Raw genomic sequence first — 21308 nt, forward strand, 5'->3', positions numbered from 1 at the left:
TTCGGAGACAGTGACTAAATGGAATAGAGACACATGAAGTCATGTTTCAACATCTTAAAGAAACTACAACAATGCAATCAAGTGACAACTATGTTTTCGATTTTGATTCATCACTACTTAACTGTTTATTATTTTAAGTTTCAGTTAAATTGATGTATATTTTTTACAGCGGAGAGTCGATCTGTTGACTCCAGTTTTCAGTGATTATGTGTTATTCTTGTTTTAGTGCTGGGGTAGAATACAAGGGTTTTCACGTTCATAGGTTTCATTGGGCAAGGCATTGTGGGAGTTTGAGTTTTTTCATATAAAGTTTTTAGTAGAACTGAGCGTATTCATTGAAAAAGAGGTCACGTAAACAAATTGCTTCTACAGGTGCCGTTAATCATTTAGTTCATGAGGGGGTATTTAATTAGCATATCGCACGTTAGTGAAGGATTATCATGAACACAACAAACAGTATGAGGAGATTTTGTTGCAGTTTGACGGTTTGTTAAGGTAACATCTATGGAGTATTGCAGTTTACAGATACGGGTTGAGGGGAATATTTAAAACATTGTTGGGAGGAAAGAAGGGGTTGGAAAGTGAAAACGAATTTTTGTTAGACGGGTACATTTTATATTTTTGGTACAAGAGCATGTTCTCATGACTGAGGGGGTGAATAAGTGCGTATTTGTAGAGGTTTTTTTTCATTCATTCATTTTTTCATTATTTCATTGATTCTGGGACAAGGGTGGATAAGTGAGATGTTTTGTAGTATTGTTTATTTTTCAATGGTTGTCTTATGATCTGTTGGTTTAGTGGTCTCTTTTACTTTATTGTATAGATCCCTGACGAAGAGCCACACAGGCTCGAAATGCATTGGATATTAATATACACGTCTTTTCCATGAAATGATTGACTTCAAGCGGAACGTGTTGTTGTATGAAGCCTGGATGGGCACACAGCGCATGAGAAGATTTTGAATAAACTGTTTGAACGAAATCATCCTGTCTCCGCAGTGATTTAAAGAAAAGCTCATAAGTTTTGGAGAAATAAGTGTAAAATATTCGGAATAGTGTGTCAAGTATGGATTACCTGGATCAACTGATATACTGATGGGGCTTTTCCCACATGTAGCAGTGCGACAGTTTGGAGCATAATTAAAATGCTCCGGTTCATGGTTACTTGAAGTATAGAGAGTTGGCATAATCTATATGCGATATCACCATAGCTAGAACCACCTGTAATTTAGCTTCCTGTGTAAGGGACCTGCTGATTTTCCTTATTTTTCTCATCTGGAAAAAACACGTTGAGATCACAGAGCCAATTTGAGTCTTCATTGTGAGGTCGCTGTTAATAATGACCCCCAATGTTTTGGCAGAGACCGAGGGGGAGGGGGGCTGTCCCAGCTCCTTAGGCCAAAAGAGGGGACTACCGGGATCCAGGGAGCCCTCTATTAAAATCACCTCTGTCTTATCTGGATTTAGCTTCGGGTGATTGCTGTTCATCCAATCACGGATGAACAGCATCGTAGTCTGAAATTCGTTGATGGATTGTGGGAAGTTACTGATAGAAAACACAAGTTGGAAATCATCCGCATAATTAAAGGTGCGGACTTTCTTTTCTTTAAGAGCATCGATCAGAGGAAACAGGTATAAGTTGAATAGATGAGGGGAAGTGAGGAGCCCTGTGGCACACCGCAAGTAGTGTTCATCTTGGGGATTGTGAACTGACCTAAACGGACTGCTTGAGATCGATTTCCCAGAAAAGAACGAATCCATTCAAGAGCTTAACCTTGGATTCCTGCGCACTCGACCAGTATATTATGGGCTTCCTCCCATTTTCGGGGAGAACAAATGTGTCGCTGCCAACTCTCCCGGTAGAACAGCAAAAAGTAGGGAGAACAATGTGGGAGCCAGGACACAGCCCTGTCTTAATCCATTACCCAATGGAATTTTCTCAGAGAGGGCTCCAGCTAAGTCAAGTTCTACTTGGGCCCAGTTCCCAGTATGCAATTCCTGCAGAATTTAAATTAATGGACAAGGAATGCCCAACCGTATTAATTTTGCCCAAAGTATTCTACGATCGACCAAATTGAACACTGAACTAAAATCAACAGAATAGATTCCCTGTTGTTTCTTTTCCCTTCTTCCCCAAACCCCATAAACTGAAGCAGTGATCTATTGTGCAGTGTCCGGCTTCAAAGCCTCCCTGCTCCATTAGGATAATACTATTTCCGGCTATACAGTTCTTTAAAGCCCTTAATATTACTTTGGAGTACAGCTTCGCACCTACATCCAACAAACTTATTAACTTGTAATTTCCTGGGTCTTCCTTAGCACCTTTTTTATGTATAGGTTTAATTATTGCACCCTTCCAACTTGGAGGAAATATCTGGGTTTTTGTTATGTGGATAAAAACTTTAGAAAAGAATCCAGCCTACCACAAATTATTTGCCTTAATTATAATAGCTGGCAGATTATCTCGCCGTGCTGCCTTTGTCAATTTTAAGGAAGTTATCAACCTATCTATTGATTGAATAGAGAATGACTCCAAGGCCTCCATACCCACAGTTGGCCAGTCCTTCTTCACCACTGTCCCACTTGGCTTATAAATGTTGGTTAAGAAGGGTACCTAATCTGCTTCTTGCACCATACATCTAGCTGGAGGGGCAATCGTACCACAACCCTTCTGGACCAATTTCAAGAATGTTGTCATATCCTTTTCCTGAAGCGTCCTGATCATCACATCCCAGTTCAAATTAAATAAAGCCCACTATTTCCTCCACACCAGAGCTTCATATTCCCTTTTCTTGCAACTGTAGATTTCAACTAGGTTTGCTTGATCATTTGATCGCCTTAACCTTCCTATTTTCCTTATCTCCTTCCTGGCTACAGCACACTTTTTGTCAAACCATTGTTGATTTGAGGTTTGGCACAGCTGATCCCTTTTCCCCCTCTTATTAAATATCCTTACTACTGGTATCAATCTCTTTATTACCTCTGCAATGGTAGTTTCATATCAAGCACCATTTGGCTCTCCCATGGCCCTATCCTGGATCATATCATTGATTAATTGATACTGCATTAACTGCTCAATATATCTCCCATCAATTCTTGTAGTTAAACGTCTGGGGAACTCTAGAGCCACTGGAACAGCTTGATCTCTCACTAGTGGGGCTATCGCTATGTCTAATTTTAGCCCCCAATGATCGCTTCCCTTTAGTCTTAGTACCATAAATTCCCTACAGAGATTAAAATACCATGCCTGTATGAATATGTAGTCAATGGGGCACTGTTGTTTCCCATATAGAAAAGGTTGTACTGCCGGGTCGTCCTCTTTGAAGCGGCCATTTAGGCATACAAAATCTAGTTCTGCCAAAAAGTTCACCATGTTCCTAACAAGCCTCACATTTTGGAAAATTTGCGGTCGGGATACTATAACACTCTAGCATATCAGGGGATTGAAGAGTCAGCCTACCTTGGATCGAAATGCAGATTGAAATCTCCTAATAACAAAATCGTATATTCCCCCTGGACCTCTATTAGATTTACCAGCTCTCTCTTGAACATTTCCCATTCCTCTTTCCTAGAGATTTTCTGATTTATGTAGACATTCACGACTATCAGTTTATTTTGTTGCAGGCCCCGCGAATAGAGATCCAGTAGGCATGCCAAGACCCAATCAATACTTGTTTCAAATTTCTTTGCCCCCTTACTAGATTTAGTAGATATCAGAGTCATTAGGCCTCCATTCTCCCTCCGCGTACCCGATTTGGTTCCATCTTTCCTAAAATTCATGAAACCATTTTGATGAAAATCCTCACCCGCCAGCCATGTCTCCTGGAAGCAAATATTTTCCTTCTGAAAGCCATACAGACTCACTAAAATGAAACCCACCTTTTGAATACCTAACAATTATCTACGCAGGGTCCCTACCTCTGTGATTCAGTATTCCCTAACTGCGCAACACAGCCCGATGGAGCACATGCCAAGTGCGCATGGCGATTTGGCAAGCCCTAGGGGCCGGTCAAGCCGCCATGGACACGTAGGGAGGGAGTGCAAACCACTCCTGCTCCCTCTGCAGGGAGCCAGCCCTGCTCTGCCCGACCTGGCTGGAGCAAAGAAAAATAAAATGATAATAACTTCTTGTTATTATCATTTTATCTTTCTTATGTACTGCTCAAGGAGGAGCCGTCTCTGGGTGTATCCTTCAGTCTACCACCGACTGCTTGCACTAAACTGCATGAGGGACTAACTTACAACCATAGCCCTTACTTTCTTCTAAGTCTGTTCCCTCATGTGTGCCTCGCTTTAATGTGCTAATATCTCAAGCATTCGCACATTAACTCAGAGCTATTGGCTTACCCAATGCTGCTTGTTCATTGTAAATAACTCAACTGCCCATGTGTTGAGGTTCACACTACAGAAATGCAATTAATATCCACCACGGTTGTGATCAAGAATGACATGAATTTGATTGAGCAACATCTAGCCAGATAGTCGAATGAGGGGCTAGCCTTACCTACTACATTGTTCTAAATATATTCCTTGGAATTAGTTACCACCACTCCACCTGGCCTTTTGGATGAAAATTTAGAATATATTTTCTGCCTGTCTTTATGTTTCATCATTTATTTTCATTACGCACATTGCTTGAGCACAGAGCAGATGCACTTCAGCACATACAATTTAATCATATATAATACAACACTTTAAAACTGACACTTACCAATAAAACAGCCATGATAGTGGCAGTCAAATGATCAGCTAAAAAATGAAGTGTCAAGAAAGACTATCGGGTTTTTTTAACAATATAAATAGATTGGAAGGGTTTGAAGGGCTGGTGACAGTGAGTTCCAGAAGGAAGTTGCTGCACCAGAAAAGGTTTGAGAAAAAGTAAAAGGTTTTCTGAACGAGGTACCCTTTAGACCTATAGGGATTTTGTCAGTAAGGTTTTTGCCAGAATATACCTGTTACAAGTTATACAGGCAAGCTGCCCCAAATCACGCAAAATCTACAGAAAACTAAACTCATCTCAGAAGCGAAAAAAACATGCATAATTAGCGCACTTTCGCTTTCTGAAACTCAGAATAGCGCCCAAATCGCACCTGATATACCATAATCCCCAAGGTTCTTATTTACCAAATTTGCAATTTGCCTCCTGAAATCCTGCGTCCCTCGGAATAAGGGCTAATAGTCTATTAACAAATAACATGCTCCGAAAAAGGTAGAGTAATAGACTTGTTTCTTCGACTGTTATTGAAGTCTTGCATTAAACATATTAAATCAAGATCCTCTACCAATACTTTATAACATCCAAACTACATTATAAACCAGATAAACAAGGAACACATACTAGGAGATAGGGTGAGTAAAGAGAGGTAATGTGTTGAAGAAACAGGTGTGGAGTACTGAACCAGAACTGTACATGAATACCTCTGAAAAGGCACTGCTCCCTCTAATTTCATTGTCTTATCTCTTACAGAACTATTTCATCCACAGGATGTAAATTCTATTTTAGGGTGCTCAGATGTCAGTTGGACTACAATTACTGGAAGAGACAACACTGGGACATTTGCACAGCTCAAATATTTACCGTGCCTGACTCATACAGATCCAAAGAGCTCAGTACATAATGTGCCTGGCTATGAAAAGGCCTGCTGCACCCACCTGTTCTGGTTGTATTGTACATTCTGCGTTAGATCCACGTTCAGGAGGATGAAATCGTGCAGGTGGCAGCGGGAGAAGGGCTCCTTGATGTCGCAGCTCTTCGCTTTACTTGACCATTTCCGCATCCCGACCAAGGCATGAAGGGTAATGTTCGGGGCCGCCTCCATGTGCTGCAGCACATACTTCAGAGACACATTCCTTTCTGATACTGGATGTCCCCTAAAAGAGAGGAGGAGGAGGTACATAACAAGGCAAAGTCTTCCAGCCTCCCTCATTCGAATCTATAGTGAAAATAAATGCCCAGAGAGGTATCTTCATGATACGCATGTCAGTGGAAGCATCACTGTGTGCACAAAAGGCCTGAATATCAAGTTTTAGAAAAAGTAGGACTGAAAACAGAATGGAGGAAATACACCATCCTGTAACAAATGAAAGGGATCCCTCCCTACCTTTAACCACTGTTTGTCTCCAGAGCATCCCAGAACTAGCTACCAAAGTGTAATGATGCACAGGCTCAGTCCTTAAGAGGTGAATCCTGTTTTTTAAGGACTTAATATTTAAAGAATAATTTATTATACGCAGTATATTTCATTACTTCATAAATGCTTTGTTTTATAATAATAAAATATATATGATCTTACAGTTGTGCCATCCCAGAGCACTGTAAGTGAGAATACTTCTATCATCCAATTTATTGGTACTCAATTTATTGAACCTGGTAGAATGTAAGACTGATTCAGTCCTGTCACGATTCAAACCTGTGAAATGCAAGGCTCGCACACAACTCTTAGCAGCTGTGTGACTACTATGAAAGAATCTAGCAAATACCTCCCCCAAGACATACTGCCATGAATTCATCTCTGCTTCCTCTATCTAGGCTGACCCTTCTGAGCAAGGAAGAGAATCTCCTGACCAGCCATCAGGTCCAAAGAAACTGTGCTTGCTTGCAAAATTAGAAAGGAATAACACCTTCATGTCCTGGGGATGTTGTGAGGCAGCCTGAAGGGGTTGGAGCTTTTTAGATGATAATCGCGTTTTTAACATGTAGGGCAATAACTTACTCTAAAATAAGGCCCCGATTTGATGGTGCTGCAAACAGCTAAGAATTACATTTTTTTACATTGTTATAAAGGGATTTTTTACTAGCAAAGTCAATGTACTCATAGAAAAAAATATTACGACATTCACTACAATATACCACTTCGTTGAATATAATTAGGTGAGGTACAGGCGAGGGGCCATAATGAGGGGGAGGTTACTTAAAATGCGATATTGCCCTGCAGGTTAGGGCAATACATTTATTACCACTTGCTCCCCTAAAAGGGAAGGAACCGCTTTTTACCTTAAAGACAGGCTGGCAAAAGATTTCTCCATTCACCTGTCTCTTCTAATGCAGCTGCCGGTTCACAGACAGCTGTCCAGGATCTCCCCCCCCCCACCGGTTGATTTTACAGAGAGGGAATCCAAAGCACCCAAAAAAGTACAAAACCGTTGATGCTTTTCCATTCTTTCTGGCTGATTGGGTGTCCCATTCTTCTAAAGCAAGAAGAGGACCCCGGAAAGCCAACCGTTTGTGAAGCAGCGACCGCAACGGCTCACTCAGGGAGCGCCAAAGAAGAAAATGGCGCTAGTTTTTCGGTTTCCAGATGTGCCACGCTTCGCCTAATTACTGAGTGCTACAGTTGGTGGTGGTGAAATGCATGTGAAGGATGGGGCGTGGAGCTGGAGCACGTAAAAATAAACATCAATCAGCGCAAGGGCAAAAAATGGTGCTGAGAGTGTGTCAGTGTTTGCCCCGGCAGTGAAAAGTTTGCAAACCGTTGTTCTGCCTGTCTTTAAGAGGCAGTTCCGGCTCCTACAGCACTGTCAGGGCTAACAGCACCCTTATCAGGCCTGTAACAATAGCAACAGCCCTCAGAGGGAGCATTCTGACTGGCTGGCCAGTTATCAACGTTCCATCCATGGTGCTAATGTGGAACATGCCCTTTTCTGCTTACAAGTAGATCTTTTTATGAACTACAAATGATAATAAAACAAATGAGGGTTCCAACGCTACTCAAAACTTACCTGTTTCTGTATTCTGTAGGGGTGACGTCTACAGTGTTCCACATCACACACGAATCATCAGCGATGACGATGAAGGGCCAGATGTCTTGAGGTTTCACTCCAAGCTCTCCTTGTCTGTTTCGCTCTAATTCCAGGTTGTGATAAGACAGTTCTTTGATCAAAAAGTGAGCTGCACCTAAAACAACCAAAGGACAACCTACTCATAAAAACGTTACTTAACAAGCAAGTTCCGAATACACACTGGGACAGTTGGTGGTTACTTGGCATCATCATTTAGGTTTGTTGTTGTTAACCACCGGTGTTTCATGGCCGCGAAACTGGTGTACTCCAAACTGGATAGCCAAGAACTACCCTCCAGCACTTGAGTCTCTCAGGGTAGCAAGGACAAGGAGTCAGGGCTAACCTCTGAAGGCTGAAGCACTTAGAGTCTCAGAATTCTGTATAGCACCGTACATAACTGATAATACATTAATGCCCAGGGCTTTACTAACAGGTACGTATAACAGCATCCTCAACAATAGGATGCAAAAAGAAATCAAGAAGATCTTAGCACATTCTGGGCCACAGATCCAACTCCAAACATTCTTATAGCTCCATCACACTGTTTTACACTGAGCTACAGGGCCAGTATTAACCTACGAGGGACGCCGCTGGTCAGCTCAGTAAAATTCAGAAAAGCTCTGGTCTCTTTCCATAAACCTATGTCTGAGTGATGAAATACAGGAAGCTGGTGCTAAAGCTCTACTTTATTCTAGCATTTATTTGGTACACAAGAACGATCCTAAATAAAAGGAGAATCCCCTAAAAATAGTTCAAACTAATAACCTTAAGAAATGCCCATCCCAAAGCTCATGACCCAAGCACCAGAATTCTATCCTCAAGAATCCTTGGTAACTTCCTCTATTCTCCAGGTGGGAAAATGGCTTGAGTTGTGATTAGTGGCCACTGGGACGTCAGAACCCAAGTGACTGGAGACCTGGAACAATTGAAGTGCCCAACTGGCCCCTTAAGCCAAAGTTAGGGACAGAGAACAAAATATTGGGTGCTCCCAATATGAGATAGTGCTCCAAAACTTCAGGTCCCTCTAAATTTTTGTCTTCCAGTCATGGTAGAGATTTTCCAGTGGAGAGGCAGTCACAGGAACTACAGCATCCACGCCAGTCCCAGGTGTGTCAGATATTCAATGGCTATGGGTTAGATAGGGCTGACAGACGACTACACCTTTAGCCAGCGATAGCTCTGAAACTACTAAGGAAAGAACTACGGTTCATATAGTTACAGATTCAGAGTAGCCATCTCTAGCCAAAGGAACCAGACTCAACATAGGGGATTGAAGACCGAATGGGAAGGTGCTCAGTTATAACTTTGTGAAAGGAAATGTACTACTTTGTAAAATTCTTGATTACAATAGCATATAGCTGCCACATTTTCATCTCATGCTAGCTTTGTTGACTGGAGGACCAGTCTCCGAGGTGAGACATAATGCACCTTGGTAAGCTTTTTAGAAATAAGTTTGCTCAGCTAAATATTTGAATTAGTGCAATGGCCTGTATCTTAGTGAGAACTCAGTCATGTGGCATATTAGAAACTTCTGCAATAGCGCATGTATGTGTGTATTACTTGGAGAGCTTTTCTCCACCGCAGGTGTAAGAAGGATACCTTTCACATTCTGTAATTCACATATTCTTTTTGCAAAAAATACTGTTTCGGACTTGACTGAAATTTTAAATCAGAGGTTTGTTCAACAGTCTGTAAAGGCCTGAAGACCCGTTGTTATGGGAAATGACCACATCACAGTGAATATGGGAGTGGACTTCAATCTTGGAGTGCAGACTTGCACTAAAATAAAGAGACGCCCTGGGCTACCTGCCTTCACTATCAAAAGGTATACCAGTTTCATAGATGGGGGCAGAGTTTGTTCTACAGGTTCCAATGGCCAATACTGACTTTGCCAGCCCACTACAAAGGAGACTGCCATCTTGCAAAAACATGCATTTGGGATCCAATGAAACCTAGCACCCATCAGTATGGCAACATACAGACAAACCCTCACACACTGCACACCTTCCATGTATCCCTTCATTTATGTCCTAACCCTGATGAAGGCCAAGTGCTCCAGTTATGGGGACTGAACGGACTATTACATGTACCAACCAGTAGCAATCTGCTCTCAGTGGTACAGGTAAAATGGCCTGTACCTCTGACTTAAACACCCTGTCACCACTGCCAGGCACAGCATAGCCTGCCACAGGACTGCAATAGCCACTCTAAAACAAATGGGTACACTATGGGTGTTCTCTAGCATCAAAGCACAGCTCTCATGCTCACAAAAACGTACATTCAAGGAAAAACCTCCAATGGGATTGTTTAAGTTTTCAAGCTCAATGATGGAAAACAAGCAGGACTGTCCAGAATTGCTGTAAGACAAGGCTGCACAGCTTCACAATGCCATGGACATCTCATGTAATGCCAACACAAAATATATATATATCTGAATGGGTGACAATTAAGTTTTGGTCAAGGTTCTTTCAAATGATAAAGAATAGGTAAGGAGGAGAAGATTATGTCACACTGTTGATTTTACATTTAAAGTTGCAAAAAACAACGTCATGGTCTCCATCTCTTAAAATGACCTGATTAACAGATATGTGAAACAAGAATGTCTGATGGCCTCTCTGGTTTAACCAAAGACATCAAGCAGACATCATAAAATGCCTTCATGCTACTTGGCCCTGAAACAAAAACAAGCAGAGTTGTGAGGTCTGAAAATGCTTGTTTATGGTTTATGCCATTGTCTTATAATACCACTTTTCTTACAATGAATAACACTGAGGGCCTCATTACAATGTCGGTCGGAGTTGCCTGTGACCGACACTGTCTCAATGTATGAACCACCTGACTATAGGCTGGCAGTTCCTTAAACTAAATTAGGATGCGACTGCACAAGGTGTGGTTGCACACTCCCATTTCTCTATGCGAGCTTGTGCGGCGGGCAGAAATGGCCTGCAGCACAAGCTCCCATAGTGAAATGGGAGTTTGTGTAAATCCCTGCACCGTGTGGCAGGCACCTCACGTTGCTCACACGGTGCAGGGATTTTCAAGGGACCACCATAGGTGCCCCCAAGGCCACAAGCAGAGGGCTAAGGGGTTAGGGGGCCCTGCTAGGGCCCCCCAAAGTCGCTTCCCGTATGCTTTCCATGTCGAAACGCCCGACATGGAAAGGCTGTTGGAAACCAACATCATAATCCCTACGGCAGAAACGACGTCCATTAGAGATTATGAGTGGTTTCCAACTGGCCAACGGCCTCCTTGAGCCCATCAGAACCGAGTCGGTTTCCCCGGCCGGTTTACACTCCGACCGCCGACATTGTAATTCAGCGGTCGGAATGTACACCTTCCATGTCAGTCGGAAAGCCTCCGACCGGCAGTCATACGCTTTCCGACCGACTTTGAAATAAGGCCCTTAATGTTCCTAGGTGATTGTGGTGACTATTCCTGAAGTCCCAGGTTAGTTGGTGGTTACTATGTAATCTTCTTGGCAACATTTTCGGTTTACCTCTGATGTTCCAATGTCACCAATACCATTATACTTCAAATGGAGAACTAAGTCAGTCCCTTTAAGTACCTGCCTCTGCCGGGGTAGTTAAGTCAAGCAATATAGGCTTACATTAGGATGTAAAAGTGGCTAGAGACACATGTATGGAAGGACAGAGTAAGTAACACTCAATAAACTAAATGTTCAGCTTGTGGTATATCTTCGAAGACAAATAACCTTTATCTACAGGTAATTGAAAAGGGCAGTTAAAAATATCATGCGCAAAGGAAACCTTACTGTGACAGCACGTCTAGAGCCAAGCTATGTCCCCAAACATTTCCAGAGTGCAGCAAGTGGACTTGCTGTATGTAACCCTAAAATCTTACACCTCAAAAGCACTCCCAACAATTTGGTGGATGGTGGGGTGGGGGAGGGGGTGGTGTTGCGGCTAGTGTAAATCACATAGCAATATATCCCAGAGTCAATATTCAAATAAGCATTAAAGAATACCGTCAATATCAAAGGACTGATTTAACATGTCAGCTCCGAATTTAGAGAAACCATACAGGTTTATTACAAAATGTAAACCTACAATACAGGGTAATGGAATGCATTAACTACTGTTTCACAGAGAATTTAGTTGCCATGAAGGCCATCAATTCAGGATTATACAGAATAGTAACAAAATCAGAAATGCCAAGTCCCAAATTTGCAGCAGAATCAGTAAGAAATCGGACAGCACCTCCAGTAGATGCTCAAAATGATCTGTTTCAACCTAAAATTGGAGGGTTTATATAGCAAACTGCTCCATAAAGGTGTCTGAAAACAGCAAAGTCACTGAGGTGTGAGCAAATAAATAAATTTTCAACAGATCAGATTACAGACCTTAAAATCGTCATACAGCCCTACTACCTAAGCACTAACCCAATACATGACTTCTAATCAGCACTTCTGGCCCAATGTCAGACGGAGGTGTCAGAACAAATTAGTTACATAAACAACAGTGGACCATTGTGAATTAATGTAACAATGTGTGCGAGTGAAAGATTCTTGAAAACATGTTTTAATCCCTCTAGCAAGCTCCTCGAGAACAATGTCATTCTGAAATAAACAAACTCATGCCTTGTTGTGATACATACAGCAGAAATACAAAGGGTGAATAAATAGGAGGCCGTGGCATCCATTTTAAACAAGATGGCATTGAGATCTAAATGAGGCCTAGTTAGCAGAAGCTGGGAAAACACACTTCAAGAGGTCATAGAAAAATGGTTTCAATGGCGATAGTATCATATTAACACATACATGTGAAACCAAGTGCAAATTAATATTCTGCCCACTGTTAATAAGGCACGTTCTTGATTAATACACAAAAGCTTCCTCTCATGCTAGTACTAATTTACTATTGGACAGGTTGTAAAATGTAGTTGCACGTTGTGCATTAATAGGTTGTGTTACAAAATCTCAATTTTCAGGGGGTTGCAGAACAACCCGCCAAGTTATTATTAAACAGGCAAGTCATTATTTGTGACCCCCTGTGATTGACAACAAACACAGGGTTGGAGAGTGAGGCAACAAATTATGGAGACATACTACTGCAACATGGAGTTAGGAATGAATGCCTCTTTCGTGCTTCCTCCTAATTGTGATTTGGAATGGATTGCAAAATCCATTTTGTAAGTCAGAACAGCATTTATAACTGGAGAAATTAATTTAGTATGTGCCATGAAACACCTGTACATTTGCAAACCATAAAAACAAAGTGGTTTAGTACATTGACTGCAAGAGTTTATGTGAACTTGGCCCTATGGTCTAGCATTGGGCACCACTACTTAGGTAAGATACAGTTGATATAATCATCAAATATATGCAAGTGACTTCTAAAAAGACATAAAAATGTAAATAAAAGCCCTTACCTACACCAGCACTGTTGAATATACTTGGAAGGACCAGCATAATGTGGTTTGGCCAGTATTTTTTATATATTGCCATTTCATATTCTTTGACAACGAGAACATGCAAATGTCCGGCACCGTCCATCGCATGGTACAAGTTAAAGAGTCCATGCTCATGCCGACCAGTTGTAGGTGTAAAAATAGGGCTTCTTACATAATCAAGATTCTGTTCAGAGTGGAAGACAAAAAATTACATTATCTATACATCTGAGAAAAAGTACAGGATACCAGTAATGAAACAGACTTACGAACAATGAGAACGTGAAATACTATGTCAAAATATTGTTAACATTTATTTAACATGACTTCAGTTTCAGTTCGCATAGTAGCAGTACAAATGAGCAGAACAGTGGGGCATATTTACAAGGGGTTATAGCCACCAGAACATCACTTTTTTGATGTTCTGGTGGCGATAAGCCCTTCGCCTTTTGTACAAGGCGGCGGGAAGCCACTTAACGTGGCATAACGCCGCCTTGTTAATAATGCCCCAAATCAAGTAGAACTTAGTGTGAAAGGAGCGGGCAATGGGTGTTGTGGTGGCCGTTCCGCCTCAACATTTATTACTTTTTGACGCTGCCCCTATTTACAAGGCTGGCATAAATATGGGGCAGCACCAAAAATAAGACCAGGGAAAACCTGGTCTTAAACTGGCACAACAAGGAGAAATTATTAATTTCTCCTCGTTTTTGCTGTTTCTATGTGTGTGTGATTCTGCAGCACACATCAAAAGAGTGCAGCACACATAGAAAGAGCAAATCACCATAAGTGATTTTTCATTTGCAGGAAGGTGTCCCTTCCTGCACATAAACAATCATTAAATAATGACGAGTTGCAACTTCTATATGTGCTGCATTTTGCAGCACTCATAAAAGTTACAAATCGCCATTAGTGATTGATCATGTGCAGGAAGGGACACCTTCCTGCACATTAACAATCATTCCCTGCAACACAGACACCCTTGCACTATGGTGCCTGCTTTGGTACTATACAGCTGAATTCAGTGCCAGCGCTAGGCAAAACGCAGGGGGTGCGCCGTGTTTTTGTAAATACAAAAAGAACAATTGATGGACAGAATGCAGAAGAATGTCATACATTCACCCCAGTGCAGAGATCTGGGCCTAAAACCATCGTTTTTTTGCTCACCATGTCATTCCAGTTTGGACCCAGCCATATGCAAATCAGTCTTGACCCTGCGCCCAATGGGTACAGTCCAGCCTGAACTGCCAAGCCAGGTCCTCCCTGGACTGGAAACAAGCATCCTAGAACCGGTTTTGGGCTTTCAGCCCTCATCAGCTAGGATAGCTTTACTCCAGTGGAATGGAGAGCACAGGACCCACGTCTGGGCATATCCGTCCCACTCAGGGTGACAAATGCAAAAAGAACAATTGATGGACAGAATGCAGAACAATGTCATACATTCACCCGAGTGCAGAGATTTGGACCTAATCCATCGTTTTTCTGCTCACCATGCCATTCCAGTTTGGACCCAGCCATATGCAAATCAGTCTTGACCCTGTGTCCAATGGGAACAGTCCAGCCCGAACTGCAAAGTCAGGTCCTCCCTCGACTGGAAACAAGCATCCTAGGACCGGTTTCGGGCTTTCAGCCCTCATCAGCTAGGATAGCTTGATTCCAGTGGCATGGAGAGCATGGGACCCACGTCTGGGCATACCCGTCCCACTCGGGGTGACAAATGCAAAAAGAACAATTAATGGACAGAATGCAGAACAATGTCATACATTCACCCCAGTGCAGAGATCTGGGCCAAAATCCATTGTTTTTTTGCTCACCATGCCATTCCAGTTTGGACCCAGCCATATGCAAATCAGTCTTGACCCTGCGCCCAATGGCAACAGTCCAGCCCGAACTGCCAAGTCAGGTCCTCCCTGGGCTGGAAACAAGCATCCTAGGACTGGTTTTGGGCTTTCAGCCCTCATCAGCCAGGATAGCTTGACTCCCGTGGCATGGAGAGCACGGGACCCACGTCTGGGCATACCCGTTCAACTCGGGGTGACAAATACAAAAAGAACAATTGATGGATTCAAGCTAGCCTGGCTGATGAAGGGTGTTACCCAGAAACCGGTCCCAGGATGCTTGTATCCGGTTCAGGGAAGATCTGGCTTGGTAGTTCGGGCTGGATGTTCCCATGAGGCACAGGGTCACGACTGATTTGCATAAAGCTGTGTCTGAACTGAGGTGGCGAAGTGAGCTAAAGAATGATGATGGATTCAACCAGATCTGTGGCTGGGGGTGAGTGTCTGAAAAGTTTCAGCGCTCTGTCCATCATCTCCTTGTGTTTGCTTTGTTCGCCCTAGGTTGGCAGGGTATGCCCACACGTGGGTCCCTTGCTCACTTAGCCACTGGATTCAATCTAGCCTGGCTGATGATGGGTGTTACCCAGACACCGGTCCCAGGATGCTTGGATCTGGTTCAGGGAAGACCTGGCTTGGCAGTTCGAGCTGAACTGTTTCGATGAGGCACAGGGTCAAGACTGATTTGCATAAAGTTTCAACGCTGTGTCCATCATCTCCTTGTTTTTGTATTATTGTAAAAACGGCACATCCCAGCGTTTTCAGAATGTTGGACCGCAGCGTTACCAATTGTGGCGTAACACCGTTCTCTGCCATTTTGTTGTGAATATGCCCCAGTGTGTATATATTTAACTAGTAAGTAGTGTTCTCTCAGATTACTTATTTTCATTGTTGGTTGTGTTGTGTTTTATGTAAGTAGCTTGCAACAGGCACACTATGAACACATTCACAGTGACAATAAGTCATCCCTCAAAAAAGTGATATGTGACTCTACATGACTGTTAGGTGTACAGGGAGGAAGGCTTTCCTGGCTGAGATGAGAGCAGCATGAGTCACAATGATTACTAGATGCTGGTTCCAGAGTTTTTGTACAGGGACTGAGAAGCATATTTCACCTCATCACACACACATGGGGGAAGAAGAAAACTGCCACAAGAAATGGATATGTAGTTGTAGAATTTTCAGGAAAGATTTGGAGATAGGTGTGCTTTCGTCATGTAAAGAGTTTTGATATAATCTTCATGCTTTTGGTTACCTACTGAAAGTGTTTCACTCTCCCTAAATGTGAGAGACCTTGGTTAGCTACTTCTTGCGAGCTGCATTATATCCACACCACACTCCACTGCAGAATGCTTTGATTTGTTTATTTACTTGTAATATGTGTTGGGTGCTAATTGTCAGCCCCTTTAGATGCAAGTCTGTCACAAACTCAATGTTTCGTAGACTCTCAGATCAAACTGTTTAATACTCAGTGATTGAAATAGGAAGTGATTATAGTAAGGGAAGGTACCAAACAAATCAGTAGGAAAAGTTATTTCATAAAGTGCGATCCCTCAGAATAAAAATGCTTTGAGGAGGAGCTACAAAATCTGGACAAAAACAGAAGTAGGAAATTTACTGGCAAACATATTAGTTTGCACACCACATATAGACTGCATGCTTTTAAGCACTTTTCTAGCACTCAACTGGGCAGGCCCTTTTTGCATGTCTTTCAGAGCACAGTGTTGAGTATATCAGACAGTAATCACACGCGATTGTAAACTTTTCAAGGCATATGTCTAATTTATGTGTACACAGAGGGAGAGGCAGAGGCAGAGGAACACAACCTGGTCACGTCCTCCACACCTATATATAATCACATTACGAGTGGTCATGCCACAAAAACTTTAATCAAGGGTGAATCTACCTGGATCAAAAAAAGATTTTTGGAGATATCGCCTCACCCACAACTCATGGTGGCATGCTTCATCATAGGCAATATTCTTCACTACGGTAGCTGAATATCAGTGGCGGACTGAACCATTACTGTGAATTCTGAGATAATTGAATACCGGATAATCGCAGGGATCCAATTTAAACTAAATATGTGTTGCGATATACAGAGTGATTTTACCTTTCCAAAGGGAGAAAACAGGGATTAAAAAGAACCTTTAATAGTGTGGCACTATTAAAGGTTCTTTTTAATCCCTCAGTTAATCAGAGAGTAGGGGGTGGAAGAAAGAGGAATGAGGAAAATCTAGATGAGGCATCTCTGGTATTTTGCAACCTGCCATTTGAGATCACCAGCAGTTCTTTTTTCCAAATTAAGCATTGACTATTTTACAACAATCTGTGACTGTGAACTGGTGCTCAAGGCTTTTGTAAAATGTTTTCGTTTTTAACTGAAACTGAAGAAATTTATAATGAGGCAATAATATCATTGTTTTTGTGGCAGGGTATGATGGGAGTGAATAATACTGGGGGGAGGTGGGCTGTTCTCAGAAAGAAATGAAAATGACGAGACACTTGACAAAGAATGCGACTTTAACATAGATTCTAAACATTTACTTACTTTTTCTGTCACAAGTGGTAACCTCATGCTTTCCAGCTGTCCTCCGGGTTGATTGAAGACAAAATGGTGTTCTTTCGACTTGGGTATAATAAAATGGAGTTGAATCTCTTCCCCAAGCATTGAATAGGAGAATGCAAACGCATGCAGAGAGGACTCATAAAGCTGGGAAGGGAATCAATGATCGAATCAACAGTTTTATATATCCTTACAAATTCTGATAACGTTATGAAACATGTGATAAAATTCAATTTCCACTAAACTTATCTCAGAATATCTTTAGGGAGAACATAGATATTACACAAGACCTACAAAACTTGAATTTCAAAAGACTTTACACTTGTAATCATTTTTTGCTGCCAATGATAGGCCTTGTTAATATGTAAAGCTAGCAACAATTTACACTTGCAAAATTGGTATGCATGAAACATCTCAAGCAAATGTATGGTGACCCCACAATTGCAGTCAGTTAAATGAGACCATATAGAAATTTCAGGAATAAGGTCAGGTTACTACATGTTAAGATTAAAAGATGCAGATAGTTATGTTGCAAGCCTGAAACTGTGTCGTCCATCCTAAGTTGAGTATTGCTTATTGGAGTTTCTTCATCCTTGTCATCAGAACTCTGTTTTATCACAAGCAAAATCATCCCTTACTGCCACAGGAAGCAGTAGGCTTGAGGCTGGGAAAAGTGGGAATCCATCTAAGGATATTCAGAGTATTCTAGGTTTCGGGTTGGGGAGTGATTGAGATAATTATAAAAATGCACACCACTAAAAGATAGAGTATTGTAGTATCATCATACAATATACTATGTTGTATATGTCGCTGATGACTCTAGGGTAAAAACAAATTTGCAAATAACTTGTAGTCAGTAAGTGCAGTGCTTGACAGAACATAAAAATCACTATGGATTGGATCATGAACCTCACAAGAAACCTGTTAACATGATGGATCCTGGGAGGAATATCCTCCTAACACATTTACTGAATGTAAGAAACTGGCTCTATATATACTGCACCAAAGTGAGGTTCAGTGTGTATAGAGTCCAAGGGTCTCCAGAGGTAGGCAGAGGTTAAAGTTAGATAGAACCTTACTCTCCAAAGTGGTAGCTTGGTCGAGCAGTAAGGCAGTATCAGAGGACACTGTTAAGCATTTGATGTACGCACTCAGTCAGCAAATTAATTCACACACTCAAGGACTGCACTCTACGCCAATTGTTTTTGTATAAAAAAATATACTGTTATTTTATTAGAACCAAGCAAGCCTGATACAGGTAAGCATTCAATTCTTTTCATTAATAAGTTACTTGTTGTCAATAGTTTTAAAAAGCAATGAAGATTGTACTTGATTTGATTTACAGGGGATGCAGTAGATTGCAATACTTAGTAAATGCAGTACATTGAAATGAATGGCTTTTTAAAGTAAATGCATGTAAAATTACTTTTACATTACTTTTGTAATCCAATGCTGGACTCCTTGATTCAGCACTGGGACACTTACTTAAAGTAGGTAAGTAATTACGTATTCATAGTTTGTACGATTTTTAAAGAATATTTTAAGATTTCAAAAGTCCACACTTAGGGCCATATGTAGGTACCTAAATACCGGTCGGTAACGGCCGAAAATCGGTAAATATCCCGTTACCGACCGGTATTTAGGCACTTGAGATGTAGGTGGCTGATTTTCAGGATTCGGTAATTTACCGATTCGGAATTTTAAGAAATCGGTAAAATACCGATTCGGTAAATTACCGAATCCTGAAATGCTATGTCGGGGGCACTCAAGTGAGTGCATTTCTGTTTCTGGATTCGTTATTTACCACCAACTACAAGTTGATGGTAGATGACGAATACCTTTGAAAAAGCAATTTTGTGCTTTTTGGAATGTGCCATGTGGCAGACATACATGCCCTTAGGGCATGTATGTGCGCCACATGTGCACACATGCACGATTCAGGGGTGCAACAGGGTGTCAATGTGACACCCTGCCACCCATGAATATGCTCCCCCTATTACCGATTCGGTATTTACCGAATCGGTAATAGTGAATGGCTTCCCATTCATTCCTATGGGCCTCCAGGCCCATAGGAATGAATGGGAAGGGATGCATTATTACCAAATCGGTAATTACCGATTCATAAATACCGAATATTACCGATTCGGTAATAATTACCGAATGGTTACCTACATTCTATTTACTGATTCATAAATACTGAATCGGTAACATTCGGTATTTAAGAATCGGTAAATATAATTTACCTACATATGGCCCTTAGAAACTTTTTGTACCAGTACATTGAAATACATAGGCTTTTCCTGTAAATTGCAGGTAAATTACTTTCGCGTTACTTTTGTAATCCAGTGCTGGACTCCTAGATTCAGCACTGGGACATCTACTTAAAACAGGTAAGTAATTACGTTTTTGTAGTTTGTACGATTTTTAAAGACTATTCTTGTTTTTCAAAAGTTGACAACCTTTTTCACAAAAAAACACCAATGTTATCCTATGGAAGGAAATTCAATTCACAGGCAAGTTACTTCTAAGTTACTTTTCTTACTCAGTGCTGGACACCTAGGTTCAGCACTGGGACCTTTCCTGCAAACAGTTGAGAAAATTCGGTTAGGTTATTTGTGTGATTTTTAAAGAATATTCTAAGTTTTTAAAAGTCGACAGAAACTTTTTGGGAGAAAAAGTGTCATTGTTATCCTATGAGGAAAATCAGGTTATCGGTTTCGAGGTAGGTATTCGTTTTTTGGAGTTAGGGTTCTGGGGCAAGACTCAGGGGTCACCCAGGGTCAGTGATTCACTGTTGTTGCACCCCCAGTGGCACTACGGCGGCCGGGTGCAAAGTGTTGAGGCCCAATGTTATCCTATGGAGGAAAGGGGGGCTCCGGTTGGTGGCTGCTGGCAAGCAGGCCACAGGGTTGTGGGAGCCATGCTCCTATGGTTTAGATTAGGGCAAATGGGGAACCAAGTAGGCACAAAAAGTGCACCCTCAGCGGCACTGGGGCGGCCGGGTGCAGAGTGCTGTTTTGGCGTCGGGTGCCCTGTTGTTTTCAAAGGGGAATTTCGGTTTTGGTTTTTAGCTGCAGGCTTGGTCCAGGAAGACTTCCGGGAGGAACCAACAGCTGGGAAGGTAAGTTGGAGGGCTCGGGATGTAGGTGCACCCAAGGTTTTTTTCTCCAGGGCGCAGGGCGGCTGGATGCAGGGGTGTCTTTTGAGGTCGGATTTCACCTTACCGGGCCACTCGCGGTTGGGGGGGTCTCTGTGCACAGGCAGCAGGCGACGTCAGGGAGTCGTGGAGGGGTCAACCCATGGTGGACTCGGACTCTGGAGCGCTGGGGGACCTCGCTGGGACCAGTGGGCCACTCGAACTCAGGCCGTAGGCGATGGGTGCAGTGGTAGTTCCAGGCGTCGGGACCTTAGGGTGACTACACCCATGGTGTGCTCACCCCACGTGGGGGAGTGAGCACAATCCCTAGTCCTGATTGGGGAGTGCCTGCCATCTGCAAGATGGCGAGCACAGGAGAGTGGGCTTCACCTTGTCTCCCCCACCTGAGGGGTGGAGTTGGCCACACCTCCTGGGTTGGCAAGGTTTTCCCACCCGTCTTCCCGCCTAAAGGGAGGGGAGACAGGAAGGGGGCCTGCTCCTGCCAGCAGGAGAGGCTGGGGGTCGCATTACAAAGGCTGCCAGGCCTTTGAAGCTCCCCTGCCACAGATGGCTCTTCCTGGCCTGGGGGA

At 42.4% G+C, this 21308-nt stretch overlaps 1 protein-coding gene across 3 annotated transcripts in view; it reads right to left on the reverse strand.

Annotated features, from left to right (window-relative positions):
• GREB1 (growth regulating estrogen receptor binding 1) overlaps nt 1-21308 on the reverse strand; it is a 637715-nt gene that overhangs the window by 64345 nt on the left and 552062 nt on the right. For all 3 annotated transcript variants that reach the window (XM_085610685.1, XM_085610682.1, XM_085610683.1), the window contains 4 exons: nt 17568-17729; nt 13167-13371; nt 7719-7893; nt 5652-5870 (listed from right to left, as the gene is read on the reverse strand). In XM_085610685.1, coding sequence (XP_085466811.1) covers nt 5652-5870; nt 7719-7893; nt 13167-13371; nt 17568-17729 — 761 coding nt within the window. The remainder of the gene's footprint in view (nt 1-5651; nt 5871-7718; nt 7894-13166; nt 13372-17567; nt 17730-21308) is intronic.

Source organism: Triturus cristatus, chromosome 6 (genome assembly GCF_964204655.1).
Source record: "Triturus cristatus chromosome 6, aTriCri1.1, whole genome shotgun sequence".
NCBI classification, from domain to species: Eukaryota; Metazoa; Chordata; class Amphibia; order Caudata; family Salamandridae; genus Triturus; species Triturus cristatus.